The sequence below is a fragment of the Vigna unguiculata genome, chromosome 9 (assembly GCF_004118075.2).
Source record: "Vigna unguiculata cultivar IT97K-499-35 chromosome 9, ASM411807v1, whole genome shotgun sequence".
In the NCBI taxonomy this organism is placed as follows: domain Eukaryota; kingdom Viridiplantae; phylum Streptophyta; class Magnoliopsida; order Fabales; family Fabaceae; genus Vigna; species Vigna unguiculata.
Window position 1 is genome coordinate 1,641,246 of NC_040287.1, and position 27,498 is coordinate 1,668,743.

General features: G+C 31.6%; 2 protein-coding genes across 4 annotated transcripts; both read left to right on the forward strand.

Annotated features, from left to right (window-relative positions):
- Positions 1 to 1,345: 1,345 nt before the first annotated feature.
- On the forward strand, positions 1,346 to 16,612 carry LOC114163172 (histone-lysine N-methyltransferase ATXR7). Of its 3 annotated transcripts, none has more exons than XM_028047308.1 (19): positions 1,346 to 1,554; positions 3,656 to 3,790; positions 4,384 to 4,966; positions 5,050 to 5,166; positions 5,357 to 5,662; positions 5,767 to 6,084; positions 6,168 to 6,476; positions 6,553 to 7,005; positions 7,161 to 7,572; positions 7,671 to 7,814; positions 10,109 to 10,533; positions 10,620 to 10,742; positions 11,936 to 12,016; positions 12,719 to 12,772; positions 12,901 to 13,052; positions 14,768 to 14,813; positions 14,885 to 14,942; positions 15,262 to 15,377; positions 16,318 to 16,612. In XM_028047308.1, exons 2-16 carry the CDS (start codon positions 3,678 to 3,680, stop codon positions 14,787 to 14,789), a joined length of 3,612 nt encoding a protein of 1,203 aa, XP_027903109.1. In that variant the 5' UTR covers positions 1,346 to 1,554; positions 3,656 to 3,677; the 3' UTR covers positions 14,790 to 14,813; positions 14,885 to 14,942; positions 15,262 to 15,377; positions 16,318 to 16,612. The 3 variants fall into 3 exon arrangements, with proteins under 3 accessions (XP_027903109.1, XP_027903110.1, XP_027903111.1); XM_028047309.1 differs by having other exon boundaries at positions 3,674 to 3,790; XM_028047310.1 differs by lacking the exon at positions 15,262 to 15,377.
- A 7,022-nt stretch (positions 16,613 to 23,634) lies between these two features.
- LOC114195942 (B3 domain-containing protein At2g33720-like) lies at positions 23,635 to 24,685 on the forward strand. The gene has a single exon (XM_028086394.1). The coding sequence runs from the start codon at positions 23,653 to 23,655 to the stop codon at positions 24,175 to 24,177; it is 525 nt and encodes a 174-aa protein (XP_027942195.1). The 5' UTR covers positions 23,635 to 23,652; the 3' UTR covers positions 24,178 to 24,685.
- The last annotated feature ends 2,813 nt before the right edge of the window (positions 24,686 to 27,498 follow it).

Below are 27,498 nucleotides of genomic sequence, written 5' to 3' on the forward strand. Positions count from 1 at the left end.
TATTTAATATGAACATTTATTTTTAAATTAATATATTCAAGCATTTTTTTATTACCAATAACATTTGTATTTTTAATTAATTAGACCTATTAGTTTTTTTTATTTAAAAACTATTCATCAACGTCTTCTTTTAATTAATTTTAATCTATCAACTTTTATTTTATATTACATTTTCACACTTCTCAATCCCTGAAATAAACAGCATCCTAATTTTCTCTTTATCCCATCAAATTATTTCATTTACTCTCCCAAAATCCATTCTACAACGTGAAATGTCTATTTGTTTTTGTTATTAAGTATTACTATAATGTTAATAATAATTTATATTATTATTTATTACTCATGTTTTTTTTTATTGAATTTTGATAAAAATAATTATCAATAGTAAATTTTAACGACTAACATCTAATATTAAATTATATTAACAGATATTTCTCTAATATAGATGAGGTATTGTTTTTTTCTGTATTCTATGTTAATATTATTGAAGTACAATTCATATCGCTTATGGTTAGGAGTGTCCATAGGCTTAATAAGTCAAATTTACCGCTGAACTTATTCTTAACTTCTGTTTTTATGTGTGCACAATTAAAATATATTTATTTATATTAAGATCGCACTTAATTGCTAGAGTATCTTTTGACTCACAAAATCCTTTATAATAACTGGGATGAGTAGAAAATCCAAAATATTATGACAAATTTATACCAAAATTAAAAAAATGCTATTGAATGACAATAATTGTGCTTAAGAAATTATGATATTAGTGTGTTTCTAAAAACTATATAAATTAATTTACTTAAATAGTTTAAAAATTAATATTTGTTACATTTTTTCCACTTTTAAAAGGGTTTTTAAATAAAAAACAAAAATATATTAAAAGATAACTTAGAAAAAGACTCTATAAAACTGATTTTCAAACCTCAATCCTCATGACAAATTCTCCATCAGAAACACATTTGTTTTGTTAGGAGAACATTCCCTTCTTAGTCTATTTTAATTTTTATCATTTTATTTTCTAGATAGCTATTTTTAAATTAAAATATTTATTTATTATAAACAATTATCTACTCTAAAATTTTAAAAAATAGCTATATTTATTTTTATAATTACTTTATAAAATATATTTATTTAGTAATTATAATTATGATAATAAAATTCTTTTATTTTTTATTATAAAAAAAGTGTACACGCTCAAAGAGATATGTGTTTTGAGTAATTTGGATATTTAGTTTTCTTATTTAATTTTGTTGCAAATGGATTATAGAAAATATTTTTTAGTCAGAAGTAACAAAGTCAATAACAAACAAAAAAAAAAAGAAAAGGAAATAAGTGGAGTGAGTGAGACGAGGGCAAAGTATAGCAGCAAAACAAAATGTTGAGAGTTGATCCCTAACCTCTGTTTTGCCCTCACCTCTCCCAATTCTCAATTCCCTTCCAACTGCAAATAGAAATTCCGTCGCATCTCCCCAAAACAAAACAGATTCATCCATGTCCTAAAATCACCGGATCAAATCAAATCGAACAAAACCAACTCAATCGCGCGATCAAAAGGTTCTCTCTCTTGAATCTTGAAACCTGTTTTTTCGCTCACTATTTTCTCCATCATCCATAGTCTATAAAACATGCGTATTGTCAAATATTGTTGTTATTTATTTATTTATGTATTGATTATGATTAGTTAATTTTGTTTTGAGACCAATGGAGGTTCGTCTCTAACAAATGAGTGAATTGTCTTGTCTTGTTATAAATTAGTTTACAGCAGATAATAGAGTTTGGAATCATAGGCAAACGGTTTGTTTTGCCATAAATTATAGGTGGATTATTGGTTTTCTTTTTTGTCATTTTTAAGCAAATTTTAATGTGCCTTTGGACTGTTGCAAACTGATTATTAAGTTAACCAGATTTTCTTTATATTTGAACTGAAGCCCTAATTTTAAGGCAAAGTGTCACTGTTCCATCAAATGAGGCCAAATTATGTTTGTCTTGAATTGATGTTTCAGCTCCAAATTCATCTTATTTTATTCTGAGTTATTATGATATAAAGTAGTCCATAGTTCTATTTAGGTTGGTAGAAAGATGGTTGCATTGTAAGATGAGAATTAACCGCACTTATATATTATAATCTTACCTTACTCCTAGTTGATGTGGCACAATAGCCTTAAAGAACTTGACTAGGATAGGTTCTGAACGACTTTGATACCATTGTAATTGAGTTTTTGTCTACCTGGCCTCACAAATCTGATTTGTAAGATTAGGATTGCAACACTATGTGATATCCTAACATTTGACAGATCACTTCTATGACTGTCAGTTGCAAGTTCGTTTGTTCTAAAATTAAAGTAACACGGCGTTTAATTACTGTTAGTAGATTTATGCTCATATGCTCATTATTCTGGAGGTATACTTATGTTTTCGAGTGCTGCTATGTAATTACTTTATGGAGAAGGTCAATTGCAATCTTATTTCATGATAATTATTCAACAGCTACGAAATATAACTGTTAATGATGCATGTGTATGATGTGTTGCTTATAAAGTACATAACTCATTCAACAATTCAACCGGAGCTAGTGAGAGTAGTGGAAATCTGGACATTAATGTAGATCCAGTAGATCCATTGTCTCAATTGTTCAATATTCCTTTCCCATCCAGGCTTGCTATGGTGGGAAAGGGAAGCAGAAGTTTCTAGGCTTATTTGTCAATTATGTTGTAAAAGTTTAAGATATTACATGAGATGTGGAGGGGATGGGAGGTCAGAAATTGAAGGACCTAAGTTGGTCACCAAAGATGAAAAATTACACCTGAAGATTAAGATGTGAAAAACTCACAAGGTTAAGGAGAACATGTAAATGTCAACAGTAAATTAAACATGACCCGAAAATGCATATTCATAGCTTTGTAAGTCTTAACTAATAGTTCTAAAAGAATTCCAAATTAGATAAAATCATAATGAACTCATAACCAGCTAGCCTTAAATGCTTAGAGCAAATTGGGTAAGCAGTTCAGTTCAAGGGCAGAACTGCACAAGCCAGGAACAATACAAAGACTTTCAGATTCCAGAAATATGGAACAATTGCCGAATAGAGACAAGAGTACAAGGTATTAGAAGTAGAAAAAAGAAGCAAAACAAAACACAATTGTGAAGTGGATGCAAGAGCAGAAGCACAGTGATAAGAGAAGAACAAAAATTGTACATGTGATTATGGTCTCAGCTCAGACAATGCAAAAATTAAAAAAGCCCATGCAAGTATGATAACAAACAGAAGCATAATTTTCACAATATCAAGATTGTGCGATAATCCTCACAATTTTCACAACATTTTTATTGAAAAGTGGTAGTATTATAAGACAGAGGATTATTATTTCATATTTGAGATTTTTTCTCCGTTTGGTCATTTCATCCTTTTCAAGTACTAAGTTTTAATTATATAGTGAAGTGTTTAGGCCATAATTATATGTTGAAAAAAAAAAATGGAGGAAATTTGGTTATATATTCATTGAGTAGTTTAGTTTTACTACATGTCAAGCTGATAACTGTGTCATAGAATGACTACCTTTTATTACTTTTATTCATTGTTTTTTATATACCAATTTTTAACTGTCACATTACTTTGAATATATTTAATTGGTTGAATCCTTTTTTGTTGACACAGATTTTTCTTTTTCCAAAGGTTCATGGTATTCTCGACTGCTTTTCTCCATGAAGGTGGCCCCTTTTTATCTAGAAAAAGGCCAAGAGCATTAGATCTTGGACATCAAGATATAGATTTACATGCAGATGCAGAAAGGTCTTCATTTTTTGGTCATTACATGATATTCTGACTTGTTCTTATGGTGATATAGGCATTTTATGTGGTGGTATTAATAAAAATTTTTCCATTGATAGCTTGTTAGGCGTGGTTCATCACTCAATTCATCGAGGTTCAATTTGGTTGTATGTTTGATTGTGATTGTTCTAACAAGTCACTTTATTTCAGAGTCCATTAATTATCATGTTATGATATTATCTATTTGTCATGTTTTTCCTGCTAGTAAGTTGATATTTCTGCATGCTACCATATCATTTCCTAGGGACTTGTATTTGGATTTTGGATTTTACTTTTATTTGCCTTTTTGTATTCGTGAGTAGGAAATTTTATATTAATTATTGGTTGTATCCCCTTGTAGAAATTATTTCCTTCTATAAAAAATGAAAGATAAAGAAAGCTGCTGACAATTGGTGGAATTGACTGAATGTGAAAGATATAGAATATGGATACGATAATAAAACTGCTATTGATTTAAGGCCACCTTTTACACTTAAGACGTTAATCTCTGAAAAATTCTTACCTCTCCTCCTTTTTGTTATTAAATTTTTTTATTTGTTTGAGTGCTTCTCTAGGTGCATTAGTACTGGTGATGTTCCCTCTTCCAGTAACACTGACGATAAAGTTGATCCAGATTCTGGAATGGAGATGAGCTGTCCATCAAATATTAATAGTGGCTATGTTCCTGTGTGTTCTACCACAGGGAATATATCACACATGGACCAGAGTTTCTGTGGCTATGTGCAACAGCCTGCTCTAGTGAGTGGATGGATGTATGTGAATGAAAGTGGGCAAATGTGTGGTCCCTATATTAAGGAGCAGTTATACGAGGGCCTAACTACTGGTTTCTTGCCATCTGAGCTTCCTGTGTATCCAGTGATTAATGGCACAATAATGAACCCTGTACCACTGAATTACTTCAAGCAGTTCCCTGATCATGTTTCCACTGGGTTTGCATATCTGATTATGGGTATCTCAGGTGCAAGGATGCCTACAATGGCAGTATATGAACAAGATAGATCTTTCGAGGCTGCTCCTCTGGCTGGTAACCCAGATTCGGAATCTGTGTCACATTCGCATGTTAATTACTGCAGTAAGGAATCCAATCATTTAAATCCACACTCAGAGGCATTCGACAGTTTAATATCCTGTCAGATGGTAGTGCAATATCTACTCTTTGTTTTTGTCATGTAAAAGTTAGTTTGCAATACATTGAGGGCATGTTTTATGGCTTATTTCAGTTACGTGAGGAATGCTGTTGGCTTTATGAGGATGAGAAGGGTATGAAGCATGGCCCCCATTCTATCAATGAATTGATTTCTTGGCACAGTCACGGATATATTAAAGATTCAGCAGTGGTAAGATGCATTTTTTTTTTCCGATGAAATAATATTATAGGCTGCAGGTCTGTTGCAGTAAATGATTGAACGATTATCCCATTGTTTATCATCATCTTTTAGGGCGTGTTTATCATCACAATTGTTTTCTCTAGAAAGAGTAATGTTACTCTGTCAATCATCCTTGTAACCGGCTTTTGTTAATTGACAGATCTTTCATTCTGATAAGAAGTATGACACCTTTGTGCTATTGTCTGTTGTCAATGCATTAAAAGGAGATACCACTGGAACCATTTGTAGATCAGGTTCTAAAATTAATGAGGTTGACGATATGGTAGACTTGATTAGTGAAATATCTGAGAACATTTCTTCCCAATTGCACATGAGTATCATGAAAGCTGGTCGCAGAGTTGTGCTAGATGGAATTATTGGAGATATTATTGCTGAGTATGTTACAGAAAAGAAATGTAAGAGGCAAAAACTTGAATCAGTTGCCCATACTCCTGAAAACAAGATGGTAAGTTTAATTCCTTTGCAAGTACTATTGTTGAAAGCTTGAAATTGTGTGGGTCTTACTAAGATGCTGAATCTTTGCTTTAACAGTTTATGTTTTATGTGTAGGTCAGTAAAGGTTCTGCTATTCCCAGTGATCCTGCTATTACCCATATTTTTGATGATCAGGCTTGTCATGAAAGCTTGAGACTTCCCTCAGCCAGTTTTAAATCAGTTGGAAGCGTTGAGAATTTTTGGTGGTCATATGCTGTTGTTCGCAAGGTACTTCTTGATTATTGCATGCAAGTCATGTGGAATGCAGTGTTTTTTGATACAATAGCAGATTACTTATATTCTTGGAGGAAGAGGAAGATTTGGTCTCATCCTAAGCCTCAACCATCTACTAATGGATGTAAATATCATGCCGAGAAGATTGAATTAGAAGCTGTAAGTACTGACTTCTGCATAGCTTGCTTGATTTTTTTTTTGGCTTAAGTTGTACCTATAATGATCATACAATTATTCTACAGTTGGTTCCCAAGCCAGGTTTCCCTGAACGCAACGCTGATGGCTATAATCAGTTTGGAGTATTAACAACAAAAATAAATCATCCTAATTTATTTTTATCCCCTAGTAGGTTCGAAGGTGGAAACTTACTGAAAGGTCAAAATGTTTCTTCTCCTTATAATGACTCTAAAGATTTGTCATTCATTCTTGAAAGTGTGGAGAATGAGCTTCACTTCTCTTCAAAGGCATCTTTTGCTGATTACATTCGACATTTTGTTGAGAAGGAAGTGGAAAAATTAGTTCCTTTCCCAGAAGAAAACAAATTAAATGAGGTAACTTGATTGCAATTGTTTGTATTCTTTTTCTGTACAGGCACTTTTATATTGAAGAATCCTTTAATTCTTGCAGGTTGCTGTTAGTGACACTTGCTTTTCAGATATACTTGCTGACAAATTGTCTGCGAAGGAGATTCTAAATGAGAAGTCTCTGGATTCTGTTGAGGAAGGAAATTCATTTGGCAAGTCTGCATCTGGAAACCTTATGTCTGATATATTTTCAAAAGCATTTAAGGAGTTGTGTGGATACGGAGATGATGTGGTTGAAGAGGAGATTGATAACCTACCACCTGGAATTGAAAAGAAGTCTCAAACAGTTGTCCTACACCACGAATTGAAATTTCGACCTTCAAGGTCAGTTGAGTGTCATCCTAAGATCACAGAATATGTTGCAACTGCACTGTGCCGACAAAAACTGCATGATGGAGTTCTGGAAGAGTGGAAGTCGGTGTTTCTTGATTCTGTGCTCGATCAAGTTTTTATATCAAGTACCATAAAGAAACATTTTATGTCTGATGGGCAGGAGGTAACAATTTTATCAATCCAAATATTTCAATATTTACGAGAACATAAAATTACTGCAATTCAACTTGATCTCTCAAACTGTCTTTTTGTTTAGTTTTAATTTGTCTTATTATTGATACTTTATTGTTTTTGCTTTAATTGATTATAATTCTATAGAAAGGAGAAACGTTCAATTCAAGCAAGAAAAATTTGAATGGTGCTACTTCTGGACTTGGAAGAGAGAAGGAAGGAGAAAAGAGTTCCGAAGTTCGTCTGGTGATTGGACAGAATACTTATTACCGCAAGAAGCTATCACGGAAGGAGTTAGTTTCCTCACAGACTGTAGCAGAAAAGGATTCTAGGCCAGGGAAGAAGCCCGCGGGCAAGTTGAGGAAACTTGTTTGTGGAGATGTTGGTGATGCTGTTGAGGTTGAAATAACTTCTGTTAAACATGGAAAGACAAAGAGGATTAAAGGGAAGAAGGATTCATGTTCTAAGGGCAGGTCTTCTGTCACCGTCAATGGTAGCTCACACAGTGATAAATTATCTTTAAAGAATAAAGCTGGTCAGAAAGTGTTGAAGTTTTCAGGTGAAGTCCAAAGTATATTTCGTGGTTAATTTGTAGATACTGGTTTCATGATTATAAATTTGTATTTTAATAAGAGCTGTCCACTTTTCCTTATTCAGATAATGTCAAGGATGTTGTGAAATCCACTGTAAAGAAGCTTTCAGTGCCAACTGATAATAGTGTTCGTGAGAAGAAGGTTGTCAAGAGTGATGCCACTGTTAAAGAGAAAGCCTCAGGTCATTCCTCGAGAGAGATTCAAAGTGGTAAGTTAATGGTACATTCTCACTGGATTTTTGTATGTTCCTCAGCTCTTGTTCCTGGTTGAAACTTATCTGACTTTTGTAGAATGAATACCTGTCTATTCAATTTTCAGTCTTTGCACACACACACCAGAAACAAAAGCCTTGTATGTCAATAGGTGAGTTTGGCCACATTGATCACATGACGACAGCATTTGCTTGGTTATGGACCAAATCTTCAGATATATTTAGGATGAGATCTCTTTTAACAATTTCTTTCAATGTTCTTGGTCTGCATCTCTCCCTTTTTTCAGAGGACAAAAAACCTTCAGTGTACTTATTGGTGCTGTCAACGACCTTCTTTGTGCTTGCCCATACCACCTTTATTGATTTTCTGTCTTGTTTTCCTCAATACTAATGTCTCGCATCGCATAAAATAATTTTGTATCCCATCTTTCTTGTGTGACTACACATTCATCTTAACATTCTCTTTTTTGCTACTCTCAATTTTTCTTGTGGTTGTCCCTCGCTATATAGTTATACTTTCATTTACCATCATCTTAACATCATGTTTGTATATTAAAGCAGTATAGTTATACCTTCATAGATTTACTGTCAACATTTTCTTGTGTGCACATTCTTAATACCATCTTTGTATTCTATCTGATCTTCTCATCAAATTTTCCATCATTTTGTAGCATTGCTTCTAGAAATTTGAATTTTTACAGTATGACATTTTCTCTCTTTTAACTTTCTAGGCATAATACTTTCTTCTACTGCTAAAATAGCAGAGCATATGTCCCTTGATTTCTCAATCAAAAACTATATCATTTTGCAAATATAGTGTATTTAGGGATAATCTTGTTTTTCCTGTGTAAGCTTGTGCAAGACTTTATTAAAGTAGGACTTAAGCTTGAACCTTATTTAATCCTATCCTTATAGGAAAGCATTAGTTTCTCCTCTTGGAGTTGCCCCATTTAATATATGTTGTGTAACACTTTTCTTATATAAGTTTTCAAGAACACTTCTTTCTAAGTTTTATAGAACATTTCTCTTAACACAATCATAAACCTTTTACAAGTTAACACAAATTATATGTTATGTATCACCCTGTAAAATATATGACTTTTGTTGTAGACATTGTCATAAAACCAAATGCCTTTCTATCAACCTGTAAAATATATGACTTTCGTTGTAGACATTGTCATAAAACCAAATTGATTCTCTGCAATTCTTATTCTTCTATTAGTGTATGCTCAATCATCTCTTTTTGCCTTAATTTCATCGTGTGACTATTAAGTTTTATACCTTTGTAGTTAACACTATTGGGAAGTTAGTTTAAGCTTGATTCAATCTCACAAAACTGTCTTGTAAAGTTGGGTACACCCTTATTTATATATTGTATTTTGACTTTATCTCTTGTTGTCGTGTGGGATCTTTAATACGACTCCCTCATTCCGTAGACTGAATTTCTTAGTGTGGTCCTAGATATTTGTGAGTGGTCTACAATGGCCGGTTAGTAGGTGGCACGATAGACCCAACAAATCTCATTAGGATAAACTTTGATGCCATATTACGAAGTAAGTTTAAGCTAACTCAACCTTACCAAATCGATTTGGAAAGTTAAGCTTGTCACCATTTATATGTTGTAATTTGGCCTGATTGTGGAATCTCCAACAAACACAATTATGAATATGTCTTTCGTTGTTAAATATAGGAACTAAAGTGCTGATCTATCCCTCGTTTGACATTTTCTTAGATCTCTCAATCACATTAAACAGCTTAGTGAGACAAGTTATACCTTATTCTTCCACATACTTTGAAACTAAAAAAGTGATACCATCTTGACCTACGCCACCATTACTCAACCTCTCAAGAGTTTCTTACACCTCTCTAACCTGAAATCAACAGTAGTATCCCAAATTTTGTTATTCCTTTTATCTTTCTAGTCTTTCTGTAGTACGAAAAAAATCCTTGTTCGTCCCTTAAAAGCTTACAAAAATAATTGCAGTTCCTTTTGATATTTTGATCTGTGGCAAAACTCTTGTTTGTTCATCTTATGTTCTCCATTTTTTGTTCCAATATCTTTGTAAAACTTTTCTAAGGCTTGATATAATGCCTCACTAACAAATATCATGGCGTCTATTTTAAATTCAGATAGATGCCTTGCTCATTTTTCTGGTTTATTGCACCCATGCGAGGCTTTAAATTTGTTTCGTACCTTATATTGAACGCATTCATTCCACCATTAACATTTTCTTGAACACACACTAACATGTATACATATATTTTATGGGTTGCTTTTTTTATATTTACAGCAACGAATAAAGCATCAAAATCAAAAAGGAAACATCAAATGGATGGTACAGAATCTTCACATCCCACAAAGATTTTGAAAATTTCAAATGGTGATGCTTATCTGGATGCCAGTAAACAAGTTACTGTGGAAAGGACGAAGTCTGCTAAACCCAAACCATTGAATTTATGTCCTAAATCTGGTGGATGTGCTAGGACTTCTATTGATGGTTGGGAGTGGCATAGATGGTCTAGAAGTGCCAGTCCCGCATATAAAGCACGTGTTAGGGGCCTTCCGAGTGTCCAGAACAAGTGCATATATTCTGAAAATAATTTATCTCAGTTGCCAAATGGTAAGGGTCTTTCTGCAAGAACAAATAGAGTAAAATTACGTAACCTTCTTGCTGCTGCAGAGGGTGCGGATCTTCTGAAAGTGCCTCAATTGAAGGTGATTGAACAATTAAAGTATTTTTGGCCAATTTTGTTTAGAGCATCATGATATGTCAGATTTAAACTATTATTTACATTTCTCAGGCACGGAAGAAGCGTTTACGTTTTCAAAGGAGCAAGATCCATGACTGGGGACTTGTTGCCTTGGAGCCAATTGAGGCAGAGGACTTTGTGATTGAGTACATTGGAGAGCTAATTCGTCCTCGGGTAATAAAAGAACTGTTGTGACAACTATTCATATTTTAAGGTCATATAGTCGGTTGATTTTGCAAAGTCAATTTTCACTCTATATATTTTGTATGTTCAAATATGTATAAAGACCATTAAGCTAGCTGTTTCTCTTTATAAAGTTTGCAAATTTCTTATAAATAAATGTTGAGGATGATGGAGTACTTTTAATCCGTCTAATTGCACTTGAGTGATCACATGTACTCCGGCTGCTAGGTTTTTTACTTGTTTCTTATCTAGTGGTTTCCTTTTAAAGAATAAATGCAGCATGAGTCCTTTTATGGCTGTAGAATATGTAGTTGTACATGATGGTTGAAGAGACATTTCCTCGTGGAGTGTGTGCTAAACACGGATTTAGTTGATGTCATGGCAGTTGGAATTTCATCAATTGCAATTTGTTGCGACTCTTCACCCAAATGAAACAATTTATATGAAGTTGTTTTATTACCAGAATCCCACATTGAATTGGCAATCATTGAGGAATTTCTAGAATGTTAATTCTGTTGTGATTCTTGCAATATGATATGGGGGAATGATGACCTGCTAAAGTGTGATGATGAACCAGGGATGCAATGGGTAGGAGTGTTCAGAATGCTTGGTGTTGGTTAAACTTTCTGAGATGGGTCTGGGCATTGGCACTGAGGATGGTGGTGGGGTTGTTGTGAGGTGAGACGCACCACATATTTGTGCATCTTAGGATGTACAGGGGCAGACGAAAGGAACTGAAGAGGTGAATGAGCAAGAAATGGGTGTTTTAGGGTTACGGTTTGAAAATTAGAGAGAGAAGAGCTTGGAGAAACACAAGTATTATTGTGTATTGTGTTATACCATCTTTAAACCAATAAGCATCAGTTGAAGTTACCCTTCAGTTATCTATAGCCAACAGACCCCAAAAGCTTGGGGCAAGTGATTGGGGACCTTCCAACACATTGATAATGAGGAAATAATTAATTTCTAATTTTAGAGTTTATTTATTTATTTAAAAAACATTTTGTATTGTTTTGAACAATTGATAATGAATCTTAATTTGTCTTCTGATTTTGCATTTCAATTCTTGTTTGACAACCCCACTAATGAATCTTAATTTGTCTTCTGATTTGCATTTCAATTATTGATTGGCAACCATGCAATGGTCAATATTGTATGGGAAACTGATGATTTTTTTTGGACAGATATCAGATATACGGGAACGTCAATATGAGAGGATGGGAATTGGAAGCAGTTACCTTTTTAGACTTGATGATGGTTATGTGGTCAGTAAATATTGCTTTAATAATTAATTTTTTATTTTGGATGTCTCATTTATCTTGCTTATGTAAGGTGAATATGAAGTCATTGTTTCAGATGGATCTGATATTTTATTCTCCCTATCCTCCCTATCCTCCCTATCTTGGCATTGATTATTTACCATAATGAAGTTTATGGACCAAAGAGTAGTCAGAGTAAAATCTTATGGATTGTGTTGTCTTTTGAAATTTTGTCTTTTGAAAATTGATGAGGACTCTTGCTGACCTGTTCATGTAGATAATCAGGTTATACGTTAAAAGCTAGATGATAGGTTTATAACTAAAATGTTGAATGTCAGACCTAGGTAAGTATTGACTCTGTAAGTTGGGTTTGAGTTCAATAATTTGATAAAGCAAATATTCTTACAAATGGGCTAGTGGATGATTATCTAAATAGATAGTTGTGGTTAAATTCCCTGTTATATCATATGTGGCTTACTATCAAACACAGGCTTTCTTGGTAAGCCAATCCAGACACATTAATTTTGTCTTGGGATTGGTTCGTCCACGAGATCTACAAAGATATTACCTAAATGAAGTGTTACATTACCTGTATTTTTTACATGTTTTCTCATTAATATTCTCGGGATAAAAATATATGTTGATAAATTCAAATCTAGTGATAACTATTGAAATGATACATTTATTTTTCCTTTCGAGTGTATGTAGGTTGATGCCACAAAGAGAGGTGGAATTGCAAGATTTATTAATCACTCATGCCAGGTACTTTTTCTACTATCAAATACATTTTTTTTTGTATTGTTTATGCATCTAAAGAAGTATTTTGGGTGTATACACGTCACTTCTGTTCCTGATTTAACGTTCTTGTAATTTGGACTGGTTTTTGGCAGCCCAACTGCTATACAAAGGTTATATCTGTTGAGGGTCAAAAGAAGATTTTCATATATGCAAAACGACATATAAAGGCTGGTGAAGAAATAACATATAATTATAAGTTCCCCTTGGAGGAGAAAAAGATTCCTTGCAACTGTGGTTCCAGAAAGTAAGATGATGACACTTCAATTTCTGAGCATGTTTTATTTTTTCTATCGCTGCTAGATATTTTAGCTACCTTAAATTTTTAAAAGGAATTGCTGTGTAAACTGTGATGCATGTATACCCTCTTGAATGATTGTCTTGTGTTACTTACACATTTGGTACAAGTACTTGTTGCATATGCATGAATATTCAACCGTTAAAATGAGTTATTACTTAATATCTCACTCAAGTACAAGCCAGTACAAGCCAGTACAAGCCAGTTCATGAAACACAAGAGTTTTCTATTTTATTGCTTGATTTGCTACTGGTACAAAACGTTTGCATCACCCTTTTGGTTATTGCACATACTTACTCGGCACATCCAACTATACAGGAACTAGTGCTTCATTGTGATAAGCATTTTGAGTGAACCACACCATATAAGTTAGCCATTGTAGTTTGAGTTTTGGAGAGCGCAATGCATTATAAACCCTTCACCGGAGTCCTATTCTTCCAGTGCGGACTTGGTCCTTTACAACTAAAATAAAGCAGGTTTTTTTTTTTTTTCTGATGATATAATCCTAGTTGATGAATATGAGGAATAAATATTAGCTTTTGTTTGTGTAAGAGAAACAAAAGGTTTTCTGTTACATTGAAATATTAGTAAGGTAAAGAATGCGGAATGCAATTTTAGCAAGGTATGGGTTATAGCAATTGTAGCAAGTATTCTGGATTTATTTTACTTGTTTAGAGATGAGGGAATGTGACCCTTGTAGATTCAGGTTGGATGAATTCGATGTTGTGAAATAGGGGCCATGGTGGAATGTGGTGGTGGACGTGGATATCACTTAGGTTGCCATGAAATTGCAGTTGTAAGTTGGATTTTTGAAGGTGGGCTGTGGCAGCCATAAGACGGATGACGGATGGCGGATGGCGGATGGCGGACAGTGTTTGAAATGACCATGGCGAAGTACCTGTGGAGAATTGAAGAGGTGAAGAACTAGCTGTTGTAGTTGGAGAGCCCAAACCCTAATAAACTGCCCACTAGAATCACAGATTTCCAATGTTGGACTTGGATACTAATATGCCAATGCCACCATGCATTCAGCCCTAACACTTGTTCTGGCTGGTTGTACACTAGTCTTCGACTAGTCTCAGGAAACATTCCCCATGTTGATGTCTCCACTTATACAGGTAGTTTGCATCTGAGGCTGAGGTACATGATGGAAAGTGCTAAACCTGGTATATTATAGAAAGACTAAACGAATTCTATCCTGCAGAATTTCAAGGGTCTGCATCTCCAAATGCCCAAAAGGTCACAATTCTCTCACAAATGACTAGAAGATCTCTTTCTTCCCTAACGTATCTTATTGACAACACCCTTATTGACAATACCCGTATGTTCTAATTACCCCAATCTCCATCTAAGTAGCTAACCATTTCTATCTATTCCACTAACTATCTATCTAGCGGGTATCCAACCTATCATAATTTCATAACTAATTCCTAATGTTTAGCTAACAAAAACCATCAGGAAAGACCTGGATCTCAATTAAATTTTTTGAAAAATTGGTTTTTGATGATGAATCACAATGGTGTTTTTGACAGATATTTGAGTTTGATGTGTATTCATTCAGAACATTTAGGACAAAAATGAAGGTGGAAAATTGCCGGTTGCTTGTCATTGCATGTGGTTTAGATATACTCATATAGTAACATATCTATGTATTTATCATGCAGGTGTCGTGGATCATTGAATTAGGCATTGATTGGATTTTTGATACTGGTATGCATTTACTGCTGAAGGTGAATTTTGTTGTATACAGCTTCACTCTAACTTGTGTCATGTTTTTGTAGGTCATTCTTTTCGAAGTCCACATGTTAAATTATTAAGTTGACAGGATTTTCAACATAGGTTTGTACTCGTATTGCATATTAGAGTTTTAATCATGGTATTCAATCATGTCAATCATTTCATTTCAGAAGCTTCTGCTTTCTTGTCCCTTTGCATGCACTCATTTTGGAAATTTTTGGTTTAGGGAGTTTATGCACTTATGTGCATTCAACTCTTTAAACTTATGAATGTGGCTTTAATTTATTAAACATGTGAGTTAATCTTTTGGAAAAGAGTACACCTTAAGTGTGATTGTTTGGTAGCTACAACTGATCCAAAAAATTATATGGCTCTGATTGGAACATTTGGTATATCATTAATGTTGTTGTTTCGTTTCCAGGGTTATACACTTTCAATAATTGTTGGATGTTGCATTCTGAAGACTTGACTCTTATTTTAATATTTCACTTGCCATCAAATGGGATGAGTTGCAAAAGTAGTTTGTGATCATACGTTGTACGTTTCTGCTCTCAAAATAATCTCTGGTGTTCATGGGGATTATTTATTATTTTTAAAATACTAGGTTGTTATTTTATTTTTACATTACATGATGTGGCTACCTCTGCATTGTGATAGGTAATTGTCAAGGGAATATAGAGGGTAATAGTTGTATAGATTCAGTTTCATCTGTGTAAAGACTTACTATGTTTAACTGTTAATAAATGTGTTGTCCTTATACTCGTTGGGTGCCTGCTTAATAACTGCTTTCTGCTCCGTTATTTTACAACATGCATTGTGTTTTTAGTCATCACTTTTCTAGGATTTTCCTAACTACATGGAGATTTCTTTATGGTTGTTGATATATATCTTTATGAAAATGTCCAAGTACTGTTCTTTGATTGTGTACTCCAAATTGTATGAACTAATCTAATTCCAATTAATTATGAATACAATTTACCTTGGCATAATACGGAAAGTCTAAACTTTATATCTTAGGATTGGGGTGGGGCTAGCATGTCCTGTGGCCATAAATTCTATTGCACCATTATGAGTTTATACTGCCATCAATTTTTTATTAGGATAGCTAAAGAATGATTTAGCTCTAGTTTCAGACGTCATGTGTACACTTATTAGCAGTTTTTGAATTTTTCTTTTCTATATAAACTGTAGCCCATATGATCCACTGAATCAATCATGTCTTTCTTCAAAACTTGATATGATGCATGTCTAGACCTTCACATGTTTGGTTTCCTGTTTGTTGATTTGCTTTTAGATAGACGATATGTTGAATTGAGTATTCCCTAATTAGGAAATCTAGGTTTATAGTTTCATAGCTCTCCACACTCCATCTTTTTATACTTTGACGTTCTTGATGTGTTAATATAATTTAAAACAAAGACATATGCAATCTAGTGCACGAGTTATGGTTATTGATTTAAGTATTGTGGCGTTTCAGGTTATGGATCAGCGTCGTTGATGATATAGGCTGCAATGAATAATATTGATGATTGATATACAATTTGGATTGCCTGCTCGTTTGGTGATGAATTAAGTAGCTCGTTCATTCTTGTGGACTTTTTTGTGGCAGTTGAGTTTCTTCTCTTTGAAGCTGTAAATAATTGTTTCCATGTATATATTTTTTGGTAGTGAAGGAATGATTTGTTACGAAAATTGTCTAATTCATCAATGAGTAAAAAACTTTGGAAACATTAGTACAAGCTATTTGAAAATAAAACAGTGTTAATCTCAAATCCCCATTCCTGTCCCCTAATTATTCACATTTGTCAGTTACACTCGTTTATATAACAAAGATTTGATTGAATTATATTAAAAGCTGCGGCTTAAGTCCAATAATGATGGTATTGAAATTTCTTGACTATAGTGGGTCATTAAATTCGTCGACATTGATATCATCCTTTTTAAACAGTTAACTAATATATATTCAAGGGCTAGAATTTCTTTAGCTGTTTCTTTAGCATAGACTAAATGCTCTTTGGTCTCTATGAAAGTATATGCCTCAAATAAAAATTAGGGTTAATTGCACTTTTAGTCTTGTAGCTATTATTGCACTTGTATAAATTTAATCCTAAGTTTCAGTAATGTTAGTTGGGATTTTTATGTATGGTAAAAGTGTGATTTTTGTGTCTCAGGTTTCAGTTGAGTTCCTTGAAATATCACTATTGTGATTTTATTCCTTTTGTTATTTGGAATTTACTGATTTGATATTGATTGAAGACTTGTTTGAAAGATTAAAATTGCACAAATGTGCGATATCTTGGATCAAATTGATGCAATTGAAACTTTGGGACTAAAATTACTTATTTATTTGTAATATTTATGGCATTGAATAGACTCAATTGAAATTTCAGAGACTACCATTTTAGAATTGCAATACCCGATGGAGCAAACATGTAATGAAGTCTAAAAATTATTAGCTATACTTGGAGGCTTTTCCCATCTGTAAACAATTTTAGACATGACCCAAACTAGGGAAATGGTAATATTTGAAGTGAAAGGGTTGTAATTGGGAAGGTCAACTTTAGTATGGTTAAGGGTGATCGTTTCGTGTTATTCATTGAAATATATACTAGTATGTATTTATATAATTAATGTTTATTTTAGCACAATAGTTTTAAGATTCTAGAAATAGAAGAATTTGTGGTTATTAGCTACTTGAATTTTTAAAGTCCTTTGTCACCTGTGTTGTCAGATCTTAATCGTGTATGCGTGTAAATAGTTAGGAAAAAAGCCTCGTGGGAATTTTGGTCAGTGTATCTTACTAGTGTGTAGAATTTGTAGATGAAATTGGTTGCCTTTTATCTTTTATTTATTTTTCTTCCCTCCTTCAATTCCTGTGGTTGCAGGATTAGCTCACATAGGAAATACCGTTTTAGTTTGCTGAGTTGGATTATGCCTACTGGTATGTTTCTCTTTCCGTTCCTTGTTCTAGTGATTCTTGGTGACTGGTGAGTTCTTTCTTATTTCTTCTCCAGTGATTCCCATTTTCATAAATTCTTAGACAAAATCTAGTGTGCACCGGCCAAAAGGTATTTAAGAAGTGAATTCCTAGTTAAAAACTACAATCTGATGCAAAAGTTAAAAAAAAATTCGCCTTTATTGGTTGTATTAGTTCTTTGCTTTATTTATCTCGGTAATTATTTGCCTACGAATAGCAACGAATTCAGTGCAAATTATAGTAATTTTTCGCGATTTATTTTACTTGTTTAAATAACTTCACTCATTCCCAACAAATATTTTCTGTTGAAGTATTAAGTTCATGTGGAGGTTGTAGCATAATATAAATATAAATGATAAATTAAGAAACAACCACTACATAAGGTTCTTTAATGGTCCACGAAAATTGAGATGAATTCACAAACCGGTTGAAGAGTTTGCTTAAAAGTTGTGAATGTGTTATGTACATGAGTTTGGAATATTAGATCATATTTCATAAATCAAACTCCCATGTGAACATTTGTGGAAATATAAACAAAAACCAATTATGTTACAAAGCCATTGACACTATCATTCACACACACACAGAATGATAGTGTCTGTGTTTTATTATTAGCATTGGCAAATGACACACTTCGAAGAAAAAAGAAGAAAAACAACTAAGGGGCCAAGCATGGTGATGGGATTTACTCACTTGATGGATTATAAAACATCAAGCAGAGACTCAACTGAATATTCTGTGTGGCTTCTTGTGACAGAAGTCTAAGGATGAACCTATTCATTGCTGTGCATCTATGATTATCTAAGTGGGTATATCCATAATCTTTCAAGTGCTTGATTTTCTTCTCTCACACGAGCAATCACCATTGGCATTACAACATGGTCGTGTATTTCGAGCAATTAACTCCGCCTGTGTTACCTCATAAAACACAGCCGGTCCCCAGCCCGGACAAAGGAGGAGGGTTGCAATTTCAAGTTTGTGATGAAAATTAAGATATGACTTAACCAATGATATATCTTTTTTAAGTCAATGAAAATACATGTTTCTTATAAATATTTCACTTACCATGGCGCATATCTATGGCTTAATTTTGTATGGTCAGAATAACTTACACGCATTATGTCTTGTTTGTTTTGTTAATTAATTTTGTGTTGTGATAATTTCATGTACTTTTTGTAACGTTTCACACATTATATTTAAACTTGCCTTGAAGCCCTTTAGTTGTGCTATTTAAACACTTCAGCAGCCACACACTGAAGAATGTTAACTTGGTTACATGGAATTTAGCTAATAATTTAACAACATCATGCAATATAGGATTTCAGAGTCCTATTAGGAACAGAAAGGAGTGAATTATTCAATTCTGCTTTTGCATGTCTCATATATGTTTGGATGTCGACTAAAAATGACAACAGAAGAATCATGTCAAAAGATGGGGAATGTGACAAAAAGCTTATTTGAAGAAAATTTCTTGCCTTTCTGAAAAGAACGAATGATTCCAATGCCCATAAAAGAAAAGAAAAGATGTTACATACGTGTATGAAAGGGGAAGAATCTATTTTCAAAAGTCACGTATAGAACAAATTTGCTTTATTAAAATCAAATCCAGAGGTAGAAAAACTTATATATGATCCAAATGCGAACAAAATTATATCGTTGAATACTTGGATCAATTAATATCAAATTATAATTTTATATTTTGTTATTGTTATACAATTATATTAAATATTTCCAAAATAATTTTATCTCATTCGAATGAAATGATTTGATGTAAAAATTTCACGAGTTTCTAAATTTATATATGAAGGACATGCCAAAGAAAAGTAGCCATCCACTACCATTTTCAACTTTAAAAGGAAAGAATAAAATATCTAGAGGATTTTTTTACTCCATTTTATGGCTGTGACCACATATACCTTGTCCATGATAACGGAAAATGTGCACTTACAAAGCTTAGAAAGTATATAGACATACGAATGAAATATATGATCTACTAGATGTAAAAAAAAAAAAAAGACAAGGGAGTTTTTTATGAGATAAGTATAAAAATCTCTCTCTAGTATGACTATGACTATTTATATTGTAAGTCATTTGAAAATTCAAATATAAATGTGAAAGAAATATTTGCTAAATCAAATTGAAGGGTTAATCCAATTCAAAAAAGAGAAGACCTCTTTGACACATAATTTTGTAAGTCGCATTGTTCTTCTTCATCATTGCTTCTATAGGTTGAAAAAGTTATTAATTGTTTTCTTTAAAAAATGTTGTTATTGATTTCAAACTGTATTTCTCTCTTTTCATTTTTTTTCTTTTCACCATATATATTTTTATTTTCTCTTTTAAATTATTTATTTTTACAATTGATTAGTACGTAATCTCGTTAATTAAGATTTCTTACATTTAATAAAATTTTAATAACATTCCTCAAATGACACGACATAAAAGTGGTTATATCAAATCAACTACAATAAAATATATATTCAAAATTAGCATAAAATGCAATCAACCAGAACATTTAAAAATAGAGGTGGTACTTGATCTTAATAAGACACTAAAGTTCAGTCACTGCATTATAGGATCTAAATTATAAACATCCCAAAAATTAAACAATACACCTTTAACCCCTTTAGCAACAAGCTGAAAACAAAATATAAGCACCACATATTTATCATTATCTCTCATTTTTTATGATTATTTTTTTAAAATCGTTACATTTAGTTTGAATGAATCAATAGCAAGAAAAGGTTGAAGGACACATACATATACATAGTGTATTCAATAAGAATTTCAAAAAGCATATATTGAGTCAAATTATAGGACCATTGTAAAGGTTCACGAACACAAAGATGAATCATGAATGAATCACGCACCACAAACCATGGACCACACCAGGCACCATCACCAAATTGTCACCACTGGCTAAAAATAAACCAAAACATAGATTATGAGTTTGAATTATGATAAAAACGATAACATTTTCTATTAAACATGTTGTCATATATACCATTAGATACCTAAGAATTACACTTCGTTGTCAAAATATCATATTCGATTATGAAAATGTGACCTCCTCACCATACGACAATGTTCTCTTTCTTAGTATCACCATCTTAAGTCGTTGCATATTTTGTACCAATGAAACTATACTTGGCTTTAAAGACTTCCTTATAAATATCATTTCAGATTTTTTTTTAGCAAATTTGAGTTTTTTAAGTTTTTATTGCATTCTTAAAACAAAGTCTAAACTGCTTATGATAAAAATATTTTATTTACCTTGATTTTCCTTTTATTTACAAATCTTATTTGAGGTGACAAAGATTCACCACATTATGCTCATCAATTACATGTATAAATTTTTCTCTCCCGTTTTAGTTCAGAATTTTGTTTTGACAAAAAACTTCAATGTTAACACTATAGTTTGAAAAACTAATGTATATGACTTTACAATCTTTTATATGAATTGGGGAAATCAAGAATATATGTAAAACGATCTTAAATTCGTGCCACGTTCATGCTTCATTTATAGTTATGGGTATCTGTTGTGAACGAACTTTCCTTTTTTTCTTTTCTGAAAAAAGAATAAGGAATTACTTTGTATGGTTTGAGCTTATTCATGTGGGGACAAATGAATATTAGAATAAGTTATGCTCATTTGGTATACAATATTTTGTGAAGAGTCACTTTCTGACCTTCTTCACTTTTTTCGACATAACTCTCAGAAAAAAAAAAAAAAAGCATCCCAGTTGAAAAAATATTATTGGTCTGCCACCACCAGTTGTCACATTTTCATTCAAGAATTTCTTCTACAATATACTTTTTTAAGAAGATTAAAAAATAACTTTAAACCTAGTCCATCCTACACAAGTCGATTCACAAAATAAAATTTACACCCATGGATTATGAAATCTCTTTATTTCATAAATGTGAAACTTCCAACAAATAATATTATTTATTGTTAATTCAAATATATTGAAATTTAAAATTTTAATAAGCTTTTACTTTATTTAATTTTTAATGCCATGACATACATAAACTTTTAGGTAAGATATCATGATTTGATTAACCTATTAAATATAGGTAATTACATAAATATTTTTTATCCAGTAAAGTCATTTTATCAGTATTTTCAATTTGTTCACATGTGGCTAATGATTGACTAGTGTGTAAGATGGGACGAAGGGTGAATAACACACTCTTAGCTCAACTTAATTGATCCGATATAAATAAGGAAAATCTTTCAGCTCACTCATATGATTAAAATAAATATAACAAATTCTTCATGTAACATATCTTTCATATTTCATATCTCTCATATTTTCACAATCCTATCAATTTTCGACACTCATAATATTTGATATTGTAAGACACTAATATTCCATATTGTAATATAATTTATAAAACTTCATAAATCCACATCCCAATAAAGTTCGCATCAAACTTTTAAGATCAAAATGCGGACTTAAGTGAATATTTATTATACTATAATATTAAGAGAAAAGGACAAGAAAGTTAGTAGTGATGAATTATTTTAGTTATTTGGTTATATATATATATATATATATATATATATATATATATATAAATTTAAAAAAGAAGGTTTATAAAAAATATAAGTGATTTTATTAATCACTAAAAAAAGTAGAATTTACATATTTTTTTTTCCTTCTTTTTTTATGTTCAACAAGGGTAAAAAAGAAAATTATCTTTTAAACCTTTTTTCTTTTCCTTCTCTTTTCATGTTTCTCAACAGTGATTTTCATGCAATAGTTAATACGACGTAATATTATCTTCAATATATAGTCACTCGATTATGTGAGAACTAGTATCCTATGCAATCCAGGATAAATATATATGTATGAAGATAAAAATATATGCTGAACTTTTACTTTAATTTAAATAAAACGTTACTTATATTGTTGCAAAATTTAGTGAGTATATTTAACTTCCAAGTAAGCAAAAATTTCAATGTAAATATACAAGAGGTAATAATTAAGTTGCATTAGAAGTTGATACAAAAAAGTGATATTATTATGAGTGACTTAAAAACAGATTTTTTTTTTCTCTTTTGAGACAGGGATATCAAATGAACTCATTTTCACAGTTTATTGTTCAAAGTTTGTTTCGATTTTGATGGAGAATGTGGATTGATTGGATGTAAGTATTTGCAAGTAAGTGGTAATGTTCACACATCAGAGTGAGTACACATCTTCGTACCTATCTCTAATTTAAATTGTAACTTTTTTTGTCCTCAATTTTTTAAAATTATTTTTAATCTACATATTCTTTTATATAATTATTTGACCTTTTGGGTATAATTATTATTTGATACTTCTATTTAATATTTCTTTATTTATTTATAAATTTTTTTAATATTTGATATTTAAAAAAAAATTATACTTTGATATTAAATATTTGATAATATTTATTTTTTGTGATTTTTATCATTATAAAACTACCTTTTACGATATAAGTGAGAATGAAACAAAGTTTGTATACCAAAAAATGTTTACTTAAAAAATAAAGATGCAGTAAAAAAATGTAACTATTTTTCGAATTGTCATTCCTAATTTTATTAAGGATCGATTTATAGATACTATTTCATAACAAAAAGATACGTAAATTTGGATTATATTTATATAAATAGAAGAACAAGTGCATTACAATGAAGAAACTTATAATAGGCATCAAATATATCATTTAACAACAAAAGTACAAATAATGAATATTGATTAGGTTAAGTAATGAATATATGATTGTTGTATAAAAGGCAATATATAGTGTGAATAAAAAGTGAAGAACTGATAAAAGAATCAAAGGTTTACTAACATCGTAACGATGCAGCAGCAAGAAAAAACAGGTTTTGTAGAATCATCCCAGGTTTGCACAGATTTATCACTGAGTTCACCATCCTTGCAAAGCAAAAGCAATGAGAAAAAGAGGGGAAAGAAAAGGAAAATGAAAATGGAGAATGAGTGGAAGTGTTCAACATCGCTGGAGCTTTACGAGAACCCATGGAAGATAAGGAAAGTGTTGACAAAGAGCGACACTGGGAGACTCAGCAGGCTCTTGCTGGGGGCAGATGTGGGGGAGAACTTCATGCTGCCCGTCCTCGATTCCCATGCGCAAACAGAGGTCATCAATGGAACGGGCAGCACGGTCAGCGTGTGGGACGTTGACACCATGTCCATGCACAACCTCATTCTCAAGCGTTGGCCTTCTTTCAACAACTTTGTTCTGATGGGCAGATGGAGCTCGGATTTTGTGCAGAGAAGACAGTTGATCAAAGGCGATGAAATTGGACTGCTCTGGGATTCCTTCAAACACTGCTTTCACTTCTCTGTGCTCAAACGCAATCACTAGTTACTGGTATGTTTCAACCAAAACATCTCAAAAGTTTAACGTCGACTAAAAATAAGACAATTTTATAGTATATAGTGTATAAATAGATGCATATCTCATTTTACAAACCGATTTTATAGAGTTGAAACATCTCATATTCTGTTGAAGATTTCACGTTGACTAAAAATAAAACAATTTCATAATATATAATATATAAATAAGATGCATATCTCATCTTACAAACCGATTTTGTAGAGCTGAGTTAGACTTAAACTCTAGTAGATATTTGAGAATGACTTCATATATCTTGTTATATCTTATTAACAAGATACTAATAACTATAATATTTGCGGATAAAAAGAAAATCACAAACAAACGTTAATCGATTTATGAGAAAATTGAGATGTTTGTAAGGAATCATATGATTAGTAAATAACAGTGACAGATGTTGGTGATTGTCATCAAGAAAACCTATGAAAGAGATGGTTATTGTGTAGATAGAGGTTATGATCTTAAGTGATATATGAAAATCAACAAATGATTTCTAATAATGTACCTGCAGGTAGAAACAAAACTGTTATTAATGTAATTTTTCTTGGAAAGAATGTATTTTGAATTTTCCTTGTGCAATAACGATGTTCACTTTCTATTTCACATGAAGCATTATTGTGTTGATTTGCAGTTGTAGCAGTGTGTTGTATTGGTAGTCTTTAAAGAGGTAATTAACTTAACATTAACTTCATGTTATTATAAGTAATAACATTTGAAACCATGCTTGAGAAAACTACCAATCATACTTAAGCGTTATAGTATTTTGCATTAAATGACATTATGTTGTTCCCATTGGGAATACAAACACGTGAATTAGAGTGCCATATTGAGAAACGTTGAGCATTATATAAATGAGAAAATTCAAACCAATCATTTTAAAGTTTTAAATTAAAATTGAATAGAAATGCTTATATGTTAGTTAAATTCGTGTCTTAATGGTATTTTGTCGATCCTCTCAGAAAATATCTATCAGATTTTTAGCTAAGTGATGTTACGATGATGCTGAATGGATTCATTTACTGTTGAATTCTTTGAATTGTGTTTTGTTAGTAAAATGCTAATTTTTTTTTTCTGTAGTCAAATGTTGTCAAAACGTATTAGGCATGGAAAACTCCAACTGTAGATTCTCTTTTTCTCCTTTTTTCATACTAATTTTTTCGTAACAGTGGTAATAATTTTTCTTGGTAGGGAGAGAATTTGATTCAGGCTAATGTATTTAACTTATCACTTTTCGCTGATAAAATAACTTTCATCACACACATATACAAACTTTTTATCCCATAAAATTAGCCAAACAAAAGTTGGCTTGTGAGGAATTATTCACACTCCAACTTATATCACTTTTTCTTATTTATTTATATTAAATAGTGTTCCAAGCAATATCAATTGTTTTGTGATAGAAGTTAGAGGTAAAGTGAGTTAGATTATAATTATGATGGTTGGACTTATACACTCTTTAGTAAAAAAAGCTCTACGTTAACTTATGACGTACATCTCATATAATGGTAAGTGTTCCATCCTATCAAATATCAATATGTGTATCTATTAAAATAATATTTGAAAAAAAGAATATTAATAATAAGATTAAATGTAATGTGTTCGAAACGAGTCCAAATTCTCTACCGATTTTTTGAATGTTGTCCTCTGCTGAGCATTAAAAATATACTGTGTTAGCATTTTAAGTATTTTGTTAATATATTTTAAAATGTCAAAATCAATGGTAATCGGTGTATGATGAAGGTACAATTGAGGAACAGTAAAAAAATTCAACAGAGAATCCAAATTCGTTCGAAATATGGTTTTAAAAAATTAATAAAATAACTAAATTAAGTAGTTTTATTGCTTTATATATGTGGTTTATTATAAATCTCTTACTGTATATTAATATTAATGGTAACATTGAATTATGTAGGTGTTTATTATATTTGTTTGACAGAATTGAAGATTATTAATAATTGATAGGTAGATGTTGTGTGGCATTTAAACCACTGGTACAACTTCCTTGTGAATATCACCAATACATGAAAAGAATTACTCTTAATTCAGCATTAATTGTATACATAACCAAATAGCATTCACTGAGATGCAAGACAACTCATACCACAATCAAAATCTCAAAAAGAGACTTTTGACTCAGTTTGACTGAACATAAGATTGCAACAGAGCTTTATTTTTTATTTTTTGTACTTTTCTGGTTGAACTTTATAGCAGACTCAGTATCCCTATGCATCAGGCTTGTAGCATCATTTCCTCAACTTCTTTTATTTTGGTAGTAATTCTTGAACTATATCATTTAGAGGATCCAGAAACAGAAGAAGAATTCAATAAACCAGAAGAGAAAGAAAAAAGATGCAATGCAAGAAATTTACAATATTTAACTAGGATATGTAACACAAGAAAATGAGTATTTATTTGGTAACATTATTAAGAACAAAAACTTCACACAATTAGTCAAATTTCACACAACAATTAATCCATTGTTTTGTAAAAGAATCGATTAAGACCATCATGCAGTGACATTTAATTTCTTCTTTTTCTTTTCTGGCCAACATTCAATTATGCACACGTCATCTGAATGCTAAAAACATGAAAAAACTCACCAATTTGGTCAATAAATATGGAATTGAATGCACCAATACAATGTTTTCCATTATCCTTACACCCTATTTTAGTTTCTCATTATTGAACACTTTGGGCAAAAGGAATCTTGCCTGGAGATATTACACACACACACACACACATATATATATATATATATATATATATATATATATATGTATATATATATGTATATATATATATATACATATATATATATATATATACATATATATATATATTTGTTTTAATTATAAATATGCAAGTTTAAATGAATTTTGTTGTTTTGACGAACAAAACAAAGTAGACTTTGTTTACTCTCATACTTGTATATGAAGTTATGTGTGTTGGTATTGTTCTTTTGAAATGTTTCATCATGTTATATATATGGATTTTTTGTAGATTAAAAATTTTATAGTTATTTTATGAACTATTTTCTGGAATCTCTTAACAACTATATTACTTTGTAATTAATAATTTTCTCATAATCTTTTGCAAAAAATTATAGTTAGGAATGGTAAATCCTTGTTTCTCACCCTTATGATGTTAATAGAAGTCAAAAGTAAAATGATATAAAACCACTGGAAAGTAACAGAACTAAAAAAACCTCCATAACGTCACTATGGTTTGTAAAATCACAAACAGGTTTTGGTATTTTCAAGTATTAATAAAAATGTCAATAATGCATTAATA

Coding starts and splice junctions, on each gene's coding strand:
- LOC114163172 (XM_028047308.1), top strand. CDS start 3,678: ATGGTATTCTCGACTGCTTTTCTCCATGAAGGTGGCCCCTTTTTATCT. Junction 3,791..4,383: donor TTACATGCAGATGCAGAAAG/GTCTTCATTTTT, acceptor GTGCTTCTCTAG/GTGCATTAGTACTGGTGATG. Junction 7,006..7,160: donor TTATGTCTGATGGGCAGGAG/GTAACAATTTTA, acceptor ATAATTCTATAG/AAAGGAGAAACGTTCAATTC.
- LOC114195942 (XM_028086394.1), top strand. CDS start 23,653: ATGCAGCAGCAAGAAAAAACAGGTTTTGTAGAATCATCCCAGGTTTGC.